This window comes from Dromaius novaehollandiae, chromosome 7, assembly GCF_036370855.1.
Source record: "Dromaius novaehollandiae isolate bDroNov1 chromosome 7, bDroNov1.hap1, whole genome shotgun sequence".
NCBI classification, from domain to species: domain Eukaryota; kingdom Metazoa; phylum Chordata; class Aves; order Casuariiformes; family Dromaiidae; genus Dromaius; species Dromaius novaehollandiae.
This window is the reverse complement of record NC_088104.1, coordinates 20,103,857-20,119,422: the sequence shown is the minus strand read 5'-3', so window position 1 is coordinate 20,119,422 and position 15,566 is coordinate 20,103,857. Positions and strand designations below refer to the sequence as shown.

General features: G+C 36.7%; 2 protein-coding genes across 12 annotated transcripts in view; one reads left to right on the top strand and one right to left on the bottom strand.

Annotated features, from left to right (window-relative positions):
- SLC4A10 (solute carrier family 4 member 10) overlaps positions 1 to 15,566 on the bottom strand; it is a 160,972-nt gene that overhangs the window by 15,929 nt on the left and 129,477 nt on the right. For all 9 annotated transcript variants that reach the window (XR_003258295.2, XR_003258301.2, XM_064514850.1 and 6 more), the window contains 6 exons: positions 8,987 to 9,092; positions 5,831 to 5,992; positions 5,468 to 5,581; positions 4,823 to 4,984; positions 1,716 to 1,967; positions 361 to 429 (listed from right to left, as the gene is read on the bottom strand). Coding sequence is in view for 7 of the 9 variants with exons in the window: in XM_064514850.1 (XP_064370920.1) it covers positions 361 to 429; positions 1,716 to 1,967; positions 4,823 to 4,984; positions 5,468 to 5,581; positions 5,831 to 5,992; positions 8,987 to 9,092 (865 nt within the window). In the remaining 2 variants the exon portion in view is untranslated. The remainder of the gene's footprint in view (positions 1 to 360; positions 430 to 1,715; positions 1,968 to 4,822; positions 4,985 to 5,467; positions 5,582 to 5,830; positions 5,993 to 8,986; positions 9,093 to 15,566) is intronic.
- DPP4 (dipeptidyl peptidase 4) overlaps positions 1 to 15,566 on the top strand; it is a 91,658-nt gene that overhangs the window by 57,848 nt on the left and 18,244 nt on the right. The gene's annotated exons all lie outside the window — the stretch shown is intronic.

Here is a 15,566-nt window from a genome sequence, read left to right as displayed (position 1 = left end):
AAGATCAAGTTTACCACTACAAAGGCACTAACTTGGGAGTTGAAAAGGCAGCAGGCGAACAAGTGAACGGGGAGGCAGGAGAGAGGTTGTTACAGAGCTTTTAGGCTCAGCCAAAATTCCCTTGATATACCAAGGGAGAACAGAAAAACCAGCACCTAAAAAATGAAAATTTGGAGCACATTACCTAAAGGGAATACTCTAGACAGAATCCACTCTTTTTTAAATGAGTCACTTTCAAGAAATTAAGGTTGGCAACATTCCTTTAAGATTATACACAAAAGAGAATATAATAATGTAATAAAAATAGTTACACACTCTAAAGCAAGCATCAGTAAAACACACTTCTTAAACTCATTTTACCTGAATTCCCTTTAGAGATGAAGCACCCATGTAAAGAAAGACTCCATAAAGTACTGGCATAGGAATAAACTGCACAAACAAGCAGAGAGAGAAAGAGCACATTAAATATCATTTAACAATATTAAATGCTTGTAGAAAGACATTCTGAACAGTTGAAATTCAAAGTGCCATATGCCTGCATTAATCAGACAAGTGTAAATTCATAATAACTCAATTACAAATTAATAATGTTACTCAGACTATAAAGCAAAGGAAGAACCTCGCTCTACATTTTTTCTCTCTCTCATGAACAGTTATAGTTATACTTTATTCACTATTAATAAAATTAATAGAACCATAAGAAAAATAAAAGTGTTTGATTATACTCTAAAACGCTGTACTTAAAAGATTGCTCAGGAGAGCATCTGAACAATAGAACTATAGTTCTCAGAAAAAAATTTAAGATACACACAAAATATTTAATATTGCTAAAGGAAATGTTCTGTGCTGTAAGCATTTAAAAATAGTGTATGACTTTCATGGAATAATTTTGCGAGAGCATCTCTAGTTTAAATGCATAGGCTCTCAGTATAAAGTGTGTAGGTAAAGGAGTATTTCCATAGATAAGTATCTGTTTTAAATACAACACAAAAAAGACATGTTTGTTAGGAAGGTTTTATAGTGTACTTAAAAAAAATATTCCTGAGAAGTACAAGTTTCAGGGCTTATTCCCTTCTCTGTGACAATATACGAGTCTAAATTCTGATCTTATTGAAGCCAGTAGCAAAACTCTCACTGATTTCACAGATGACAGATAATTCTTAATAACAAGTATTATGTATATAGATAGATAGCATTGTATATACATATGACTAGACACCTAGTTTCGGGACACTGGTGAGCAGTGTTGACCATGCAGGCAGCATGAGAGAGCTTTAGTGTTCATTTCCAGGAAATCAACTACAGAATGTCTCCTGTGAAAATGTTTTTAAATTATCCAGAAATCACAGAATGTTTCTAAATTATCTATATAAACTTACTTACTAGTATAATTTAGCGAGACTGTTTCATGACAACTTGCCATGAGCCCAAAGTATAAAAAAGGGGGGATCTTGGTTCGCTACAGGTCCATGGCGAAATTCCCTTTGACTTCAGTCAGGCCAGAATTTCATTACAAGATTTTTGTTTCAAAAATGTCAGCTGTCCCTAGCCATTTTATTATGCAAAATTAGAATTCCAATATGGACTACCATTGTACAACATTATGCTAGTTAGTAATGTGCCTGGAAAGGGCAAGCAGTTCATTAAATAACAGTAACGGTGAAATTTCTGTGCAATGCAGTATTATTTAGCTTTTCCTTGTTTTCCCAGATTACCTTCAGGATACTTGTTAAAAAGACAGATGAGCCCATAAGGACAAAAATCATGAGTCCTGTGACTCTCTGCTCCCGGATTCCAAGAAATTTTGGCTGCTCCCCTGGAGCGGAGCACTCCGATTCCAGTTTTAAGCTATTCACATGGGAAATGGAGAGGACCGTGGCAGCAACAAACCATGGCAATCCCATAATAGAGCACACTCCAAGCATGACTGCCACCATGAGTAAGTCGAGATGGTATCCACATCCTTTCTGTTAAAAAAAATAGCGACAGCAATAAGAAATAAAATGACATCTGAATTAAGGAGAACACTCATGATAGGCATTCCTAATGAACAGTTACAGACAATTTAAAAAATTGTGTCTTGTAGAATAAAATAGCTTTCTTCTTTGTGTTATCCAGGTTGGGTCAGCAGTGATGACAAACTGGTTACCTAAGGGGAATTCTTGCACCTTCAAGTGTAATTCTTAATGTTTTTAGACTTGCTCCAGTTTGAGTAAATGTACATATCATAAATCCACTTTAAAATTGGGAACACAGAGCTTTCCTGATAAAAAGAGGTATGAAGGAAATTAATTCAGCGACATATATGTTCTATAAGAAGTCTACGAGATACCAATAAGACAATGGAAAACACATACATTTTCTGTTTTAACTAAACCTCGTCTGTGGATAAGAGTGGATGCTAGTCAGCAGAACTTTCAGAAGTGCAGCCAACTTTCCACAACACTGAATTAAAAAATATTTTAGTAGGATATCCAACCATCCCTACATAAAAGGATGAAAAATATCTATTTTGATTCTTCCCTTTATAAAAATTCTTAAGTTAACATTTATAAAGTCAATTCATGCAAAAAATGACCATACAGCTACATCTATCGCTTTACAGTTTTTATAGACTGTAAACGTGTGGTAGCAATAATTTTCCTCTAAAGCACTTTGACCTAATCCAAGAACAGGTAGCTAGAAATTAAGAGAAATTGAGCTATAATTAAACTACACATTAAATTAAACAACAAATTAATAATAATCAGGTACTGTGTTTTACTGGTTTACCTATTCAATACTTAAGTAATATCATAAACATTAATTTGAGAAGTCATTACAAAACCCCTGGCTTTGGACCGTCTCCGTGTTAGTCATATACTCTGTAAATTTACCAACCTGAGGATGTTGCTTTGACTTTGGGTAGTGGTCGATAAAACTCTTTGGTCAAACCTTAGGTACACTCAAAAGAAGACTGCAAATTCAACCTGCATTTGACAATGACCAATGATCTGCATAAAGTTTGGTCATGTAAATGTTTGTTATCATAGCTGGAAGGGATTTTTCTTTTCTATTTTAGTAAGTATCCAGGAACATCACACAGCTGCAAGCAAGAGATCAAGCTGTTTTTCCTTTAAAAAGTCAAGGTAGTGGGTTATCTCCATAAAATTTTGCAATATGGCAACCAATCCAATGTCACGGTCTGATGAAGCAGTGATGTTCATGCAAACAATATGAATATGTTGAACCATAATTTTGCCTGTAAACCCATGCAAATGCCTTTTTACATAAAAAAAGTAACTAAACTAAACTTGGAAGGATTTGCTACAGAGACTGCCAAAAGCTGAAATGTGCAGTATTCAGATTTCGCTATGGGAAGTATAAAAAAAGAGGGGAAAAATGAGTTGGAAGAAAACAAATCATTTCTTTCTCAAGACAACTTTTATTTCTAAAATGGGAAGTGTCTGGGTTTATGAAAATGTAAGCCACGTATCAAAATGAAAATGCCACCTTAATTTACTTACATTATTTTAAAAGGGGAGCTCATATAAAGCAAAAGAAAAGGAAAAGAATCAGCTCTAGCAACATTCTCTCACTCCCAAAAAGTGCTTGAGTCTTACCTCCAAAACACATCTTGACAAACTCAGAGACATGCCAGACAAAGATATTAGCTATATGCACAATGCACACAAAGAAAGAGTTTAATTCTAAACCCTAACAGAGACACCTTTTTTTACCTTCTGACACATTTACGAGGAATGTATCTGCTAATGCATACAGAATCCGAGAGCTTTTCCTCACATTCATACATGATCTGAGGAACCTGACATATGGGAGGAAAAGGAAGCATAGCAACAGGTGATGCTACACCAGACCCCAGCAAAACTAAAACGCAGCAAGACAAGGGGGCAGCCAGGAGGACCATCTGACTCCCAGATGCCAGTGCTGAAAAAACACATTCCAAAGCTTGGCAGCAAATTCCTGCATCTGTCAAGTTAACCACATGCAATGCTATGGATTGACATGAAGAACCAGGCTGACAAAGAGGGCAAAAAAAGAACATATCAAATGTCACAATCATCCAAGAAGAGGCAGTGCAAAGTGAAGGTTGCAAATGCATTTGCTAAAGCAACTTGGGATTGGATTGCTGCTTATTAAAACTATGTCAAAAAAAGCCTAAGCTTGCTGCATATACATGTAGAGAAACCTGCTGTTAGATTTTGCCCAACAGTTTTTCAAAGGGGTGATGTCCCTTTTTCTCTCTCCATCTGTAGGCATCTAGAGTGTTAGAGAACAGAGCAGGAAGTTGTCCTACGGCATTTTAAGAACCCATTGTGCCTCTGAAGTTCACTTTTATTCTTCTCCCTTGTTTAAGGAAGGAAGGGCAGGCAAAAATGGATGGGAAGAACCACACAGAAAGATGGAGGGAGAAGGAACTTTGTATCACAAAATAACCCCTGAATAGCTTTTCAAAATTCAATCTAGTAGAAAAAATGCTGTCAATATCTGAAGAGATAATGAACATTCTGATACTTAACAAAATGATTAACTTCCAGATTTCCTTTGGGTGAATGCGTCTAATACCTCAAATAAAGTATCATCTAGACTGCTTTCTTGATTCAGAATCTCTGTTCCAAATCACATTAGTAAAGACTTTCAGAAGGCAGAGAATTTCTGACACATGGCACAAGTACTATGTAGACCAATAGAGAAAAAACACAACAACTTAAAGGACTGCTAAGTATGACACAGTAAATTAACTATCTTTGAGTAGAGGAAAGTATAGTATATAACCTGAAGCAGAAAATGAAACTGAAAATATAACTATTTGACTGAATACCTTTAGTTTGTGTTCTTTTCTATTTATAATGACAGCTGTGATCTGCTGGTCCATAAAGATAAGGATAGTACAAAGCAGGGCTGGAATTACAGCAGCTATCACTGTCCACCAAGGATTAGGCCCCAAAGGAGTAATAAACCAGCCACGATCATCTCTGGTGGGCTATAAAAAAAAGAGTCATGCACGATTAGTCAGAACTCTAAGGATTATTAATATTTCAGCTTCACAAGATTATACACAAAAACATTACTAGGACATGATTTGCTTTAAAATTAATAAACAATCTCTTTACATAAGACCACAGAAAAATGCTAAACTTAATACAATACCAAAAAAGAGAAGGCGCACACAAGAAAATCATCTAGGACACTGCAGACTTGGTTGTATTCAATATAGTGAGCCAAGACCTCAGAAGGAGCCTCAGAACATCAGAGTAGCCTGGGATTTGGATAATTTCATATAGGAGATGCAAGGAAGCATGAAGGATCCCCAATTACATGGGTCACTAATTTGCTTATATTGTATTTGGTGCACACAAAAAATCACAATAGCATCACTACTCCCTGATTATAAAAATATAATAAATCCACTACAGCACACTATGTTACCAAAATAATAAGACAGTACAATTTAGCAATAAATTACCTTGAAAGCATTTGGAACCTGAAGCTTTGGTGATGGGATCCCAATGGCATAGTCAATTAAAACCATGGACAAAATAGTGAGAAAGACAGCAAAATCACTGACAACAGATCGCACCTGTGAATATCAAGAGAAATTACAATTTTAACAAAAACATTCATGTGTGATTTAGGACTTGTTTCTCTTTACAGTTTCAAGGCATGTTTCGCTTACAGCTAAAACCATCCTTACTCTGGTACAATTTTGTATCAGAGAAAAGACACAAAGCGTTCACTTCACCAGCAGTTAATTAAACTTGCAATATAGATGCAGTTCATGCTTGCACATAACTAATGACAACTTTTGAATTAACCAAATTCCACACACCTTTGTTGGAAAGTATCGACTAGTTTTGAACTGCTTCAGTGTGGATGACAGCGTTACTGTAGAAAAGAATAAGATGACGGACCAGAAGAGGACATCTGGAACATACGGGCCATGATGACCACAGGCTCGTCCAACAAACTCTCCATGAAGCTGCTTACATTCCTAACAGGGAAAACAAAGTAGGAGTGTTCTGAAAAAGTCCATGTTTATGTTGCTATTTTCTCTCCTATTACTTTCCTAAATTACAAGCAAACTAGATTGCATTACTAAAGATAGTAAAATCAGTTTTAGATACTTAATCTTTTAAAAATTAAAACTCCTGGTATTTGTAGCTGAACTGTATGGAAAAGTCTCAAACTTTATGACATTATGAACAAAAAGTGAAAGTTAAAAATAAGCTCTCTTCATTTCAGAATGAAGCACATATTACATACACAAGTATCTCTTCATAAAGAATCCTTTTTTTAAAAACAGTATTTAATGATAAAATCATTGAGATATACCATCAATAAAATCTTTAAAATACAATCAGATTTGTTTCAAACAGTTCGAAAGTACACTTATTTATTTTCTGTTTTCAAATATACTTCCTAATTCCTCCTAAAAGAGGAAGGAGAAGTTCCAGGGCACCCAGACAAAGGCTGCTCCTGGTGCATTGTCAAGAATTGCTACTTTGTTTTAAGCCAGGCAGTTCAAGGAATATCTGTACTTGGGTACAGATATTAGCCTAAGAGACCAAAACATTTAATACCACATGGGGGCAGCACATTCCATAAAATTATCTTTTTCTAAAAAGTGAGCTGGTAAAATGCAGCAAACCTCCAAAATCTGTAACATTAATTCTATCCAATACAATTTATGATCAAATATGCAAATAAAATAGAATAAATCTCTAGTATTTCTCCAATACCATCCATTAGTTGTTTAAAGACACACTTGTTCCAGTATAACAAGCAGAGAAATACAGTGCAGCTACAAAACTGTGAGCTACAGTTTCTGGACTCCCAATGCTTTCCTTCTCCTTCCATGACCTCCCTCTCCCCCGCAATACCCCATATTGAGCAAAAAAAAACCCCTCAGCAACCAGAATAAGAGATTCCGGACAGCAATATCCTGCCAGATCAGGATCTTTTGCTATCAAATAAATTGGGTCATTGACTCATCACATTCGTGGCTTGACTTAGTATAAGAAACATTGGCTTTGAACAAAGGCTGGTTTGAAAAAAATGTAGTTGCTATTTGATGACTATGAGACAAAAGGCTGCAAAACATTTTATATTGGCATAGCAGTAAACCTAGGGTAAATATGATGCAGTTTTGCCTGAAATAAAGGCATTAGGTGGACAAAAAGTAGTTTCAGGAAATCCAGAAGAAATTCTCAAGGTTTTTGGACAGCAAATGAAAACCTGGTCCTGACCTGAGCTAGACCTTTGATGTTTGCACAGCACAGAGATGATTTTAATCATGTACGAATAGGCATCTACACACTTACTGAAATAGATTTTGTTAGCATTAACACTCTGTTCACACTCAGTTTGTCCTAGATAGCCAAAGAAATTCTGGTCTTTCTGTGGTCTTTCAGAGAAAGTGATTGTCTTCTTTCCTGACCAATCTGGGTTTTAGGAAGTAACTTAAAACTTATAAACCAGACATAAGAAGCAACAGGAAGAACTGAGCAACAGATAAGAGAGTGGAATTAGGCTGACCAAATTAGTAATAGACAACTATGTCTAATCTTTTAGTACACCTCTGTAGAATAGGAGAATTGAAGTTTCCTGATGATGTTTGCAAAGAATAAATATATACAAGTAGGAAGAAATTCAGATATTTCTTTTGACAACCATAGGGACTCATGGGAAAAGTTGTTCAGTTATACTGTTACTCATGTAAACTCAAGTTTTGGCAATAAGCTTTTGAGGAGAAGTTTTAAAGGGTTTTATATAATTCAGCAGGTCTTTTACATTTATAGTTAAAACAAAATCTGTTATTTTAAATTTCCTCAGCTGCAAATGTACTCTGAAAAACACTGTCAGAGATCTGAGAAAGTGAGAGGAGGAGTCTGCCCCTGCACAGATGCTCTTAGAGTGTGCTGAAATTTTGAGAATATTCATTCTAGGTTGCTGGAATCCCTCAGGCCAGCAGTTCTCAACTTTTTCTGTGCTGTTGCCACACGAACAGAGGTGAGGAGAAGTCCTTACTATCTAGACATAACAGCCATGGACGACAGTTCCTGCTTAACTTGCGATAGAAGAGCACCGTTCTTCTGCCTTTGAAAGAAAAAATAGTATCCACTGAAGATGGTCCATTGGATTGGCAGTGTAAAGTTTCATTTGGTTATGCCAAGGAAGGTGTTAACTGCAATTTAGTTTTGAGAGATCTCCTTTAGTTTTGTGTCTTTTGTACTGAATTCTCTTTGGCTTCATAATGAAATGATCTATTTGTGAAAAAAAGTGGTGGCCTCGCCTCAATATGCCATTTCTATCAAGCTGTAAAGGTTGCTTTAAAGATGGAAAATCTGAAGCTGTACATTCTTTAAACCTAGTCAAAGCCATGTACCATTTAGAAACAAGTTACATATGCAGTGTCTCCCAAGCTATCTGTAATTTGTTCCTCCTCCCTCCCTGGAAGAAAATTTACATAACTAAGTCATAAATAACACCGAAGGCCTAGACAAGAGAGAAATCTGGTCAGCAAACAGAAATTTTACAACATTTCTCCTCTCTCCTCTCCACTATAGCCTGAAAAGCTGGAGAATGTTCTAGTGGAAATAAAAGCTTCTGGAGTATTTCTACCCAAGGATACTTTGGTTTTGCCATCTGGCAGAATTTAGGACAAATCCGTTGTCACTTCATGTGTTTAGATCTCAGTCAAACTCTTGTGCTAGTGTCAAGAAGTTTTCAAAACAGGGCACAAAATGTACACATTTGCTTTAAAATGTACTATCAAAGACTGCGTAATATTCTAGCAAAAGGCTTACAAAAGGAGATAACGTTACAAAGTCCATATCTTTGTTCAGTGAAGTATCTCATAGGCTTTATTTGAATGAGTATTATCAGATGGAACAGAGTATTTTTTCAATATAATATTTGCTGCAGTAGGACAGACAAAATTAGTTATGCTTGTGCCTTTATTTACTGGTCCCAATATTTCACTTACTGACACAGTTAGGTTCCCCCATGGCACATTAGATGCAGATATATTGTAGTCATGCCAGTATTGCAAGGTTTTATTGCTAGGATGTTCTGGTTCCACACAATTGCATCTGAAAAGACAAAACAACATTTTTTTCCTTACTAATAAAAGATGTATCAGATAAGAATCTCAATTATTTATCAATGTTATGACATATTAAAATTGTGCTCTACTTCGCCATATAATTTTAGTTTAAATTAATTCAGTAAATGCATGCTTTGAAGCAGTTTGTAGTTCTGTAGCTAGTGCTATTACTAGAGTATAATTTGCCGTGAAGTGTGTATGCATATATAGTACGTAACATGACATATATAACCACTCTCCACAATAAGTTTTTCCTCCTGTTTTGTTCTGTTCTACTGATATCTCTAGGTTTCATGAAGAGCACAGTTCAAAATACTGAGAATGTGCCAGTGCTGTTCCACTCCCTAATGCCTAAACTTTCCTCCATGGAGATTTGATGCTACGCACAGCTCTAGGCCGATACATATCTCAAGAGTAAACTGTATTCTGTCCCTTTCTCTTTCCTAAACGTCTTTGAATGAAAAACTGCCCAACTCCCCAGCCAACTACCAGGGCTCTGCAAGATCACCAGCACTTAAAGCTCTGTGTCCATTGTTTTTCCTTTCCCCACAACTGCTTTAAAAGCATGCTTTTCATTTTAAATTGTGCATTTTAACATACAAAAGGTTAAGAGGCAGTGTGGGAGGACAACACTTCAAAGGCAATTTAAAATCAAAATTAAGTCTTTAAATCCTCTGAAGCAACTGTGGGAGGCTTTTTCTTTGATAAGGCCTTCAAAATATGCAGGATACTCTGTAGGTTCCAAGATGCCAAGTTTGCTTTGCAATTCTCTCTGAATTAATCCTGTTTTAAAAATCTATGGTATTATCTATCCTGATAGCATTTTAACTAGCTTATGATGGCTGCAAAATAATGCTGTACTCCCCTTTCTGATAAAGTTTTCAGGAGTAGCGGGGGACAGGATAATTTCTGCCCATAGAGTTGAGAGTCTTTAGGCACACATTTGTATTCCAGCTCTAGAATATCACTTTATTCACTTAGCTAAGCCACCACTTTTCTCTGTGGCTGTTTATCTGTCCACAAAATGAAGATGAAAACTCTTATCTAGGTTTGTAATATTTTCCAAATATGAAATTCTGCCATCTATATTATGAGTACAGGATAATGCTACTGTATTTCCATTACAATACTATACATGTGACACCACAACTGCATTTAATATATATGCACAGAGAGATGCAGACTGTCTTTGTGCAACTCCTTGGTTTTATTTTAAATGCAGATATTTATAAAAGAAAGAAAAAGCCCTTACAGCCCATAAACGAGAAACAAAACAAAACAAAAAAGCAATAGCATTCAGAGGAATAGAGGGCCTGAGCCAACAGACACCGAAGTCAACTGGATCTTTCAAGCAGACTTAACGTGCTTTGGATCAGGCCCCAAGTGCAGAATGAATGCGTGTTCAAAGCGTAGTTAAAAATATTACAAAATGGGTTAAATGAAGCACGTCACTAATAGTGAGTTAAAGTAGCATAATAAAGTCAATACACAGTATGTCTTTGTTATTGCAAGGGGACATTTGACATTCATGCAACAGTACAGATGTGGCTATTTCAGGTTACTATTGTTTCCTGTGAACACAGAAGCTCCCTGCCCCCTTTTGTCCATCGCTGATCGCAGACTGGCCAGACGCTGGGCGATGGCCCATTGGGATTTGATTACAGTAGGCCAAGGTGACGTGGGCTGCTCAATCACAGTCACTTTCTCACTAGAAGGGAAGACTGTGCATGTCACCAACACTATATTATATAGCTACACTTGCTACAAATTGCAAAGTTACATTTAAACGTTAGAGAAGCTATTATTTTCTAGTTCCTTACAGTCAGAAACATGGCAAATGAAGCTACAACTTAATATAGCTCAAGTAATTCACCTTTGATGAGATCCATCACACTGTTTATTCCTATATCAATACTGCTGTCCTCCTTTGCAGGGAATTAGCATTCCAGTCTAGCCTTCACCAAGCTTCATAGGCATTTACTGATGGCAGATCATTCATCAGCAAATCATATGTACAAACTCAGCCCATAAAGACCAAAATCTTCATCCTGCACCATGAGAGCTTCTGTCACTGAATGGGTGCAAAATTAGGCCCTAACTGTAAAGATCAAATCCTGTATTTTGATTTTAATTTTACCTCTCTAGTAAAGTAGATAGTTCACTGTGTGAAAAGCGAGCATGTTGTGACTATCCCAGTCTATTTAGTACCCCAGGGACCCAATAATTATGAAAACTGCCTTAATGCTGAAGAAGCACTAAAGGACACAGTAAGGCACTTCAGTACTACCTCTTCAGACAATGAACTCAGTGCTTTGATATACACAATGTTATAGTGTATTGTTTTCAATACAATATGTCCTCTAGCAACAATGACATTTTATCACGGTACAACTGCCTTCCATCAGCACGCTAATTGCCTAGCACTATAGAAAAAGGGGATAGTAAAACAATCCCTGTCCAGCCTACAAAACACAACTGGAGGTGCCATTCAGTGCCAGAACAGAAATTATTAGGATTAACTACTATAAGGTGACATTTCATAGCAGATGTAATTGCTGCAATAATGACTATTTCCCAAACACAACTAACCTGCAAGGACAAACTTGCATTAGCAAAATAAGGCTTTCTACCTTAATCTTTTTAAGCTGTTAGTCTCTTCTGTTGTCATTTTTTACCCTAATGGAGAGGTCAGCTCTCAGGACAAGAAGTAAAATACACTGAATTGTGAACAACTAAAACATATTTTTATTTTCTTGATAAAACTCTTAAAGCTGGAGTGAGCAAAAGTGTATTGCCTCTTGAAGGTTCAGGTGTTCTTAAGTCTATATGCTAGTAAAGTTGTTTAAAGTGCTGAGCACCTGCCCAACATATTCTCTTTGGAGTTTATGCTCTTTTCACACTGAACAGCAAGAGACTATATGTATGCTTATAATTACTTTCTCATATTCAGCTCCAAATACAGTAAGAACTGAGCAACATTCTCCCATGCCTTTGTTATAAGGAGTCAGTCATCTTTGTCATGCTAAAAGGTACAGAATGATTCATTATTTTTAATTCTCCTTCAGCATGGCTAGGAAGAAACAACTTTATTCATGGCTAAAACAAAGGCAGAAAAGAACCTGACATGGTCATCATGGCAAAAATATAGCTGTCATTACAGTAAAAAATAAACAACAAAAATCTCTGGTGCCAATCTCACGTTATACATGTTTCGTCACAATGATGACAGAACAATTCTTCTTCACATCTTTGCACATCTGGCTACTGCAAGACATTTTGAACTCCTGGGAACAATTCAGATGTCTAAACATAGGTGCCTAGTGCCATTTTAGATGCACCATGGTATCTGTGACACCTGTGCTGAGTTGGCACACATGTGAGAGGGTTTACAGGAGACTCATGCCTCTGTGAAACAGCAGCTGTAGGCTATGATATGTAAAGTGGCCCTAGATACCAGGTGTAGGTCATTCCCTTGTATATCTAAAATGTCCTTATTTTGTAACAAGGGAGAGGTTGGTGGAGCTTGCAGTGAAGAAGCTTTCTTCCACCAGGTTGTTCAAATGTCCAATACAGCCTACCACAAAGTGGCTTATAAAACTGGCTGACTAAACCATTTCAGACAAGATAACCTCCAGTAGACGCATGAGGACTGTCTTAAGATCAGAACTGACAAAAGGAGAAAGTAACAGGAAAATAATGGCCCTAAGCTGCTAGCTACAAAAATAACCAAAATAAGGAGTCATTATGGGCTTTATACCTTCCAAGGTGTTCAAGAAATCACTGGAGGATCAGGATGGGGAATGGTAGATGAGATCAGGATGGTAGATGAGAAAGAACGAGTTTTACAGCTGGCTGATGCACCGCTATCCCTGTGAGCCTGTACCTCTCTCTTTCAGAGGAGGATGAAGACGTCAGTTAAATCTTCAACACCAATCAGACTGTTACAGTGGAGGTCCTGATGTCACCTCCTTCCCTTCCGTGTCCTCCTAACCTCCCCACATTTTTTCCTCATTTTTCCTAGCTCTTTTTGCTTTTGTTTCATAAGTCTAAGTTTCACAAGTTTCATAATTTGAGGTAGCCATCATAACTTCACTGTGTGCAACATTTCCTATACATCTTATCCTGTTTTCAAAGTACAAGGGAGGACTTGACAACAGCAGCTTCAGGACATCTCAGAAAACCACGAGTGTCCTTTTCTGTTCCCCAAAGAGATAGTCAGCACCAAAGAGATTGTCCGTATTATCCCTCTTCCTTTGGACACAGTGAAAGCGAATAAAGGCTGGGAAAATACAAACCTGGTATTTTATATGTGAAATAAGTTGCTTTTTTTCCTCTTTTGTACATCAGCAATAAAATGCAAAATATTTCTAAACATGGTTGTTGCCCAACAACTAGTCTAGTGAAAGATTCTGTACTCAAAATACTCAATCCTGACTGTACCTTCCCGTTTTACTGCAAAACAAAAAACTTACTAAACTATCAGGTCCTGCAGGGGAATCCCTCTCATCGCCATCTTTTACACACAATTCTTCAGGCTTGTTCTTCACCATGTGCTTATGACATTCCTTGACCTGTCATGCACTTTCTCCTCCTTGAGCATTTAAAAAATGAGCACAGCATTAACAGCAAATGCTAGCTCATTGTGCTGCCATTAGAGCTAACATAAGAGCTTGGAATAATAATCTGGCCCAGTATTTTTGTGAGCAAGTAAAACACACTTAAACGGTGTAGCTTCTTTGGAAGCCTTACAGCCACTCAGCCATAAGCAGTTGCCATTTTACAGCTCGGTGTGTTCAACTCGTAAGACACCATTCTAGAGTTCCTATTTTTTCCAGCATGTGCGTGCTGCACGCTATACCTCTTTATCCTACCCAAAGATCTGACCTGTAAAAGGTGCAACTGCAGTTTCTTCATAATAAGCCAACATAACATTTCACCTTCCTAGAACAGCAAAACCTCTTTTTAACTCATTTAAGTTAGAGAATGAGATTTGTTCAATATGAATATTTATATTTTAAAAAAACAAGTATGACAAGTAAGTTACAAAATGTGCTTGTTTAAACAATATGTCTCACTGAACATCAGAACACACATTTGGTAATATGAGTAGGAAGGTTTTTCTCCCTAAGAAACGGAGTATGCTCTGTGGGGTTTGCTGTGCACTGGTGACATAACAGACAGAATAAGAACATGGTATGGAAAAGGAAGGCAACATCACTAATTTAACAGTAATGTGTTAGAACATATGCATAAGCATTGGTTATGTTGCATTTACAACACTGAAAGAAGGCCCATCAACAGCAGAATGCCAAGCATTTTTAGGTTGTCTCCAAATACATAATTTTCATGGGAGTTATGGGCACTTGCACAGTCCTTTCGTTTGTGTAATAGCTGCTACAGAAAGGAGATGATAATGGTATCATAAGATTCATTATCTGTCATTCCATACCTAAAACACCTGTATATCCTTGCCATTATATTTATCATAATCCTCCTCATGTCAACATTAATAGCGATGAAGCCAAAGTCCCGGTGGAGAAAAGACTGGAAATAAAATAACTTAATGCTGGTGGGAAATAGACTTGTCAGTTAAGTTCTATTTTCAGTTCACAAAATGCTTTCAAAGCACAACTGTCATGATAAGATGGGAATTTTTCTTCATTTATTCATGAGATCTGCCATACTGAATTAGACCATTAAATCCTTAATGTATTGTAGCCCATCTCTGACAATCATGAACATCAGTGGGCATTTGACTATATTCAGTTTAGTCTGTGAAGCTGAGGAGGAAATCAGAAGAGCCTATAAAAGCATCAGATAATGCATCCAACACAACAATTTCATATACCCACATAGATAAATCTGGAGGAAAAACTGATGTTGTAGAGAAGAAATCCCAAAGAATCAGGTTTCTTTGTATAGCACATCAGAAGGAAAAATGTTCTGTCAAGGGGAAAGTGCAAAACAAATTTATAATTACGCTGTAGTTTTGTTAACCTTGTCTATCACTCTTAACAGTAAGTCTTTATTAGTTGTCTGGTGTAGAATGCAGTCTATGCATTCGTAGCAGTACTATGGTATGTAACTGCCATACATAGAGGTAAATGTGCAGAAAAGTAGTGTAATTATGTGGGAAGCATTTTTCGTTTTGACAATTCATCTGAAAGCTTATATACTGAGATATAGGTTCTAGGATGTCAGCTCACCCCCTTTTCAAAGTAAAAAATAAAAATAATAAAAAAAGCCATCTACCTGAGGAGAAAAGATTCAGTATAATGAGGGTTTAGGAATGATATACTGCACACATGATATGGTCAGTATGATTTTTAATTGTTGAAATGTAGTGTATACACACAAAGCTGCTGTAACAAAATGACCCAAGGAATTTACATAAACCTTTTCACATTTTGAAGACCTGGTGTTGACTAATTATCAATTACAAGCTAAATGCTGTACAGAA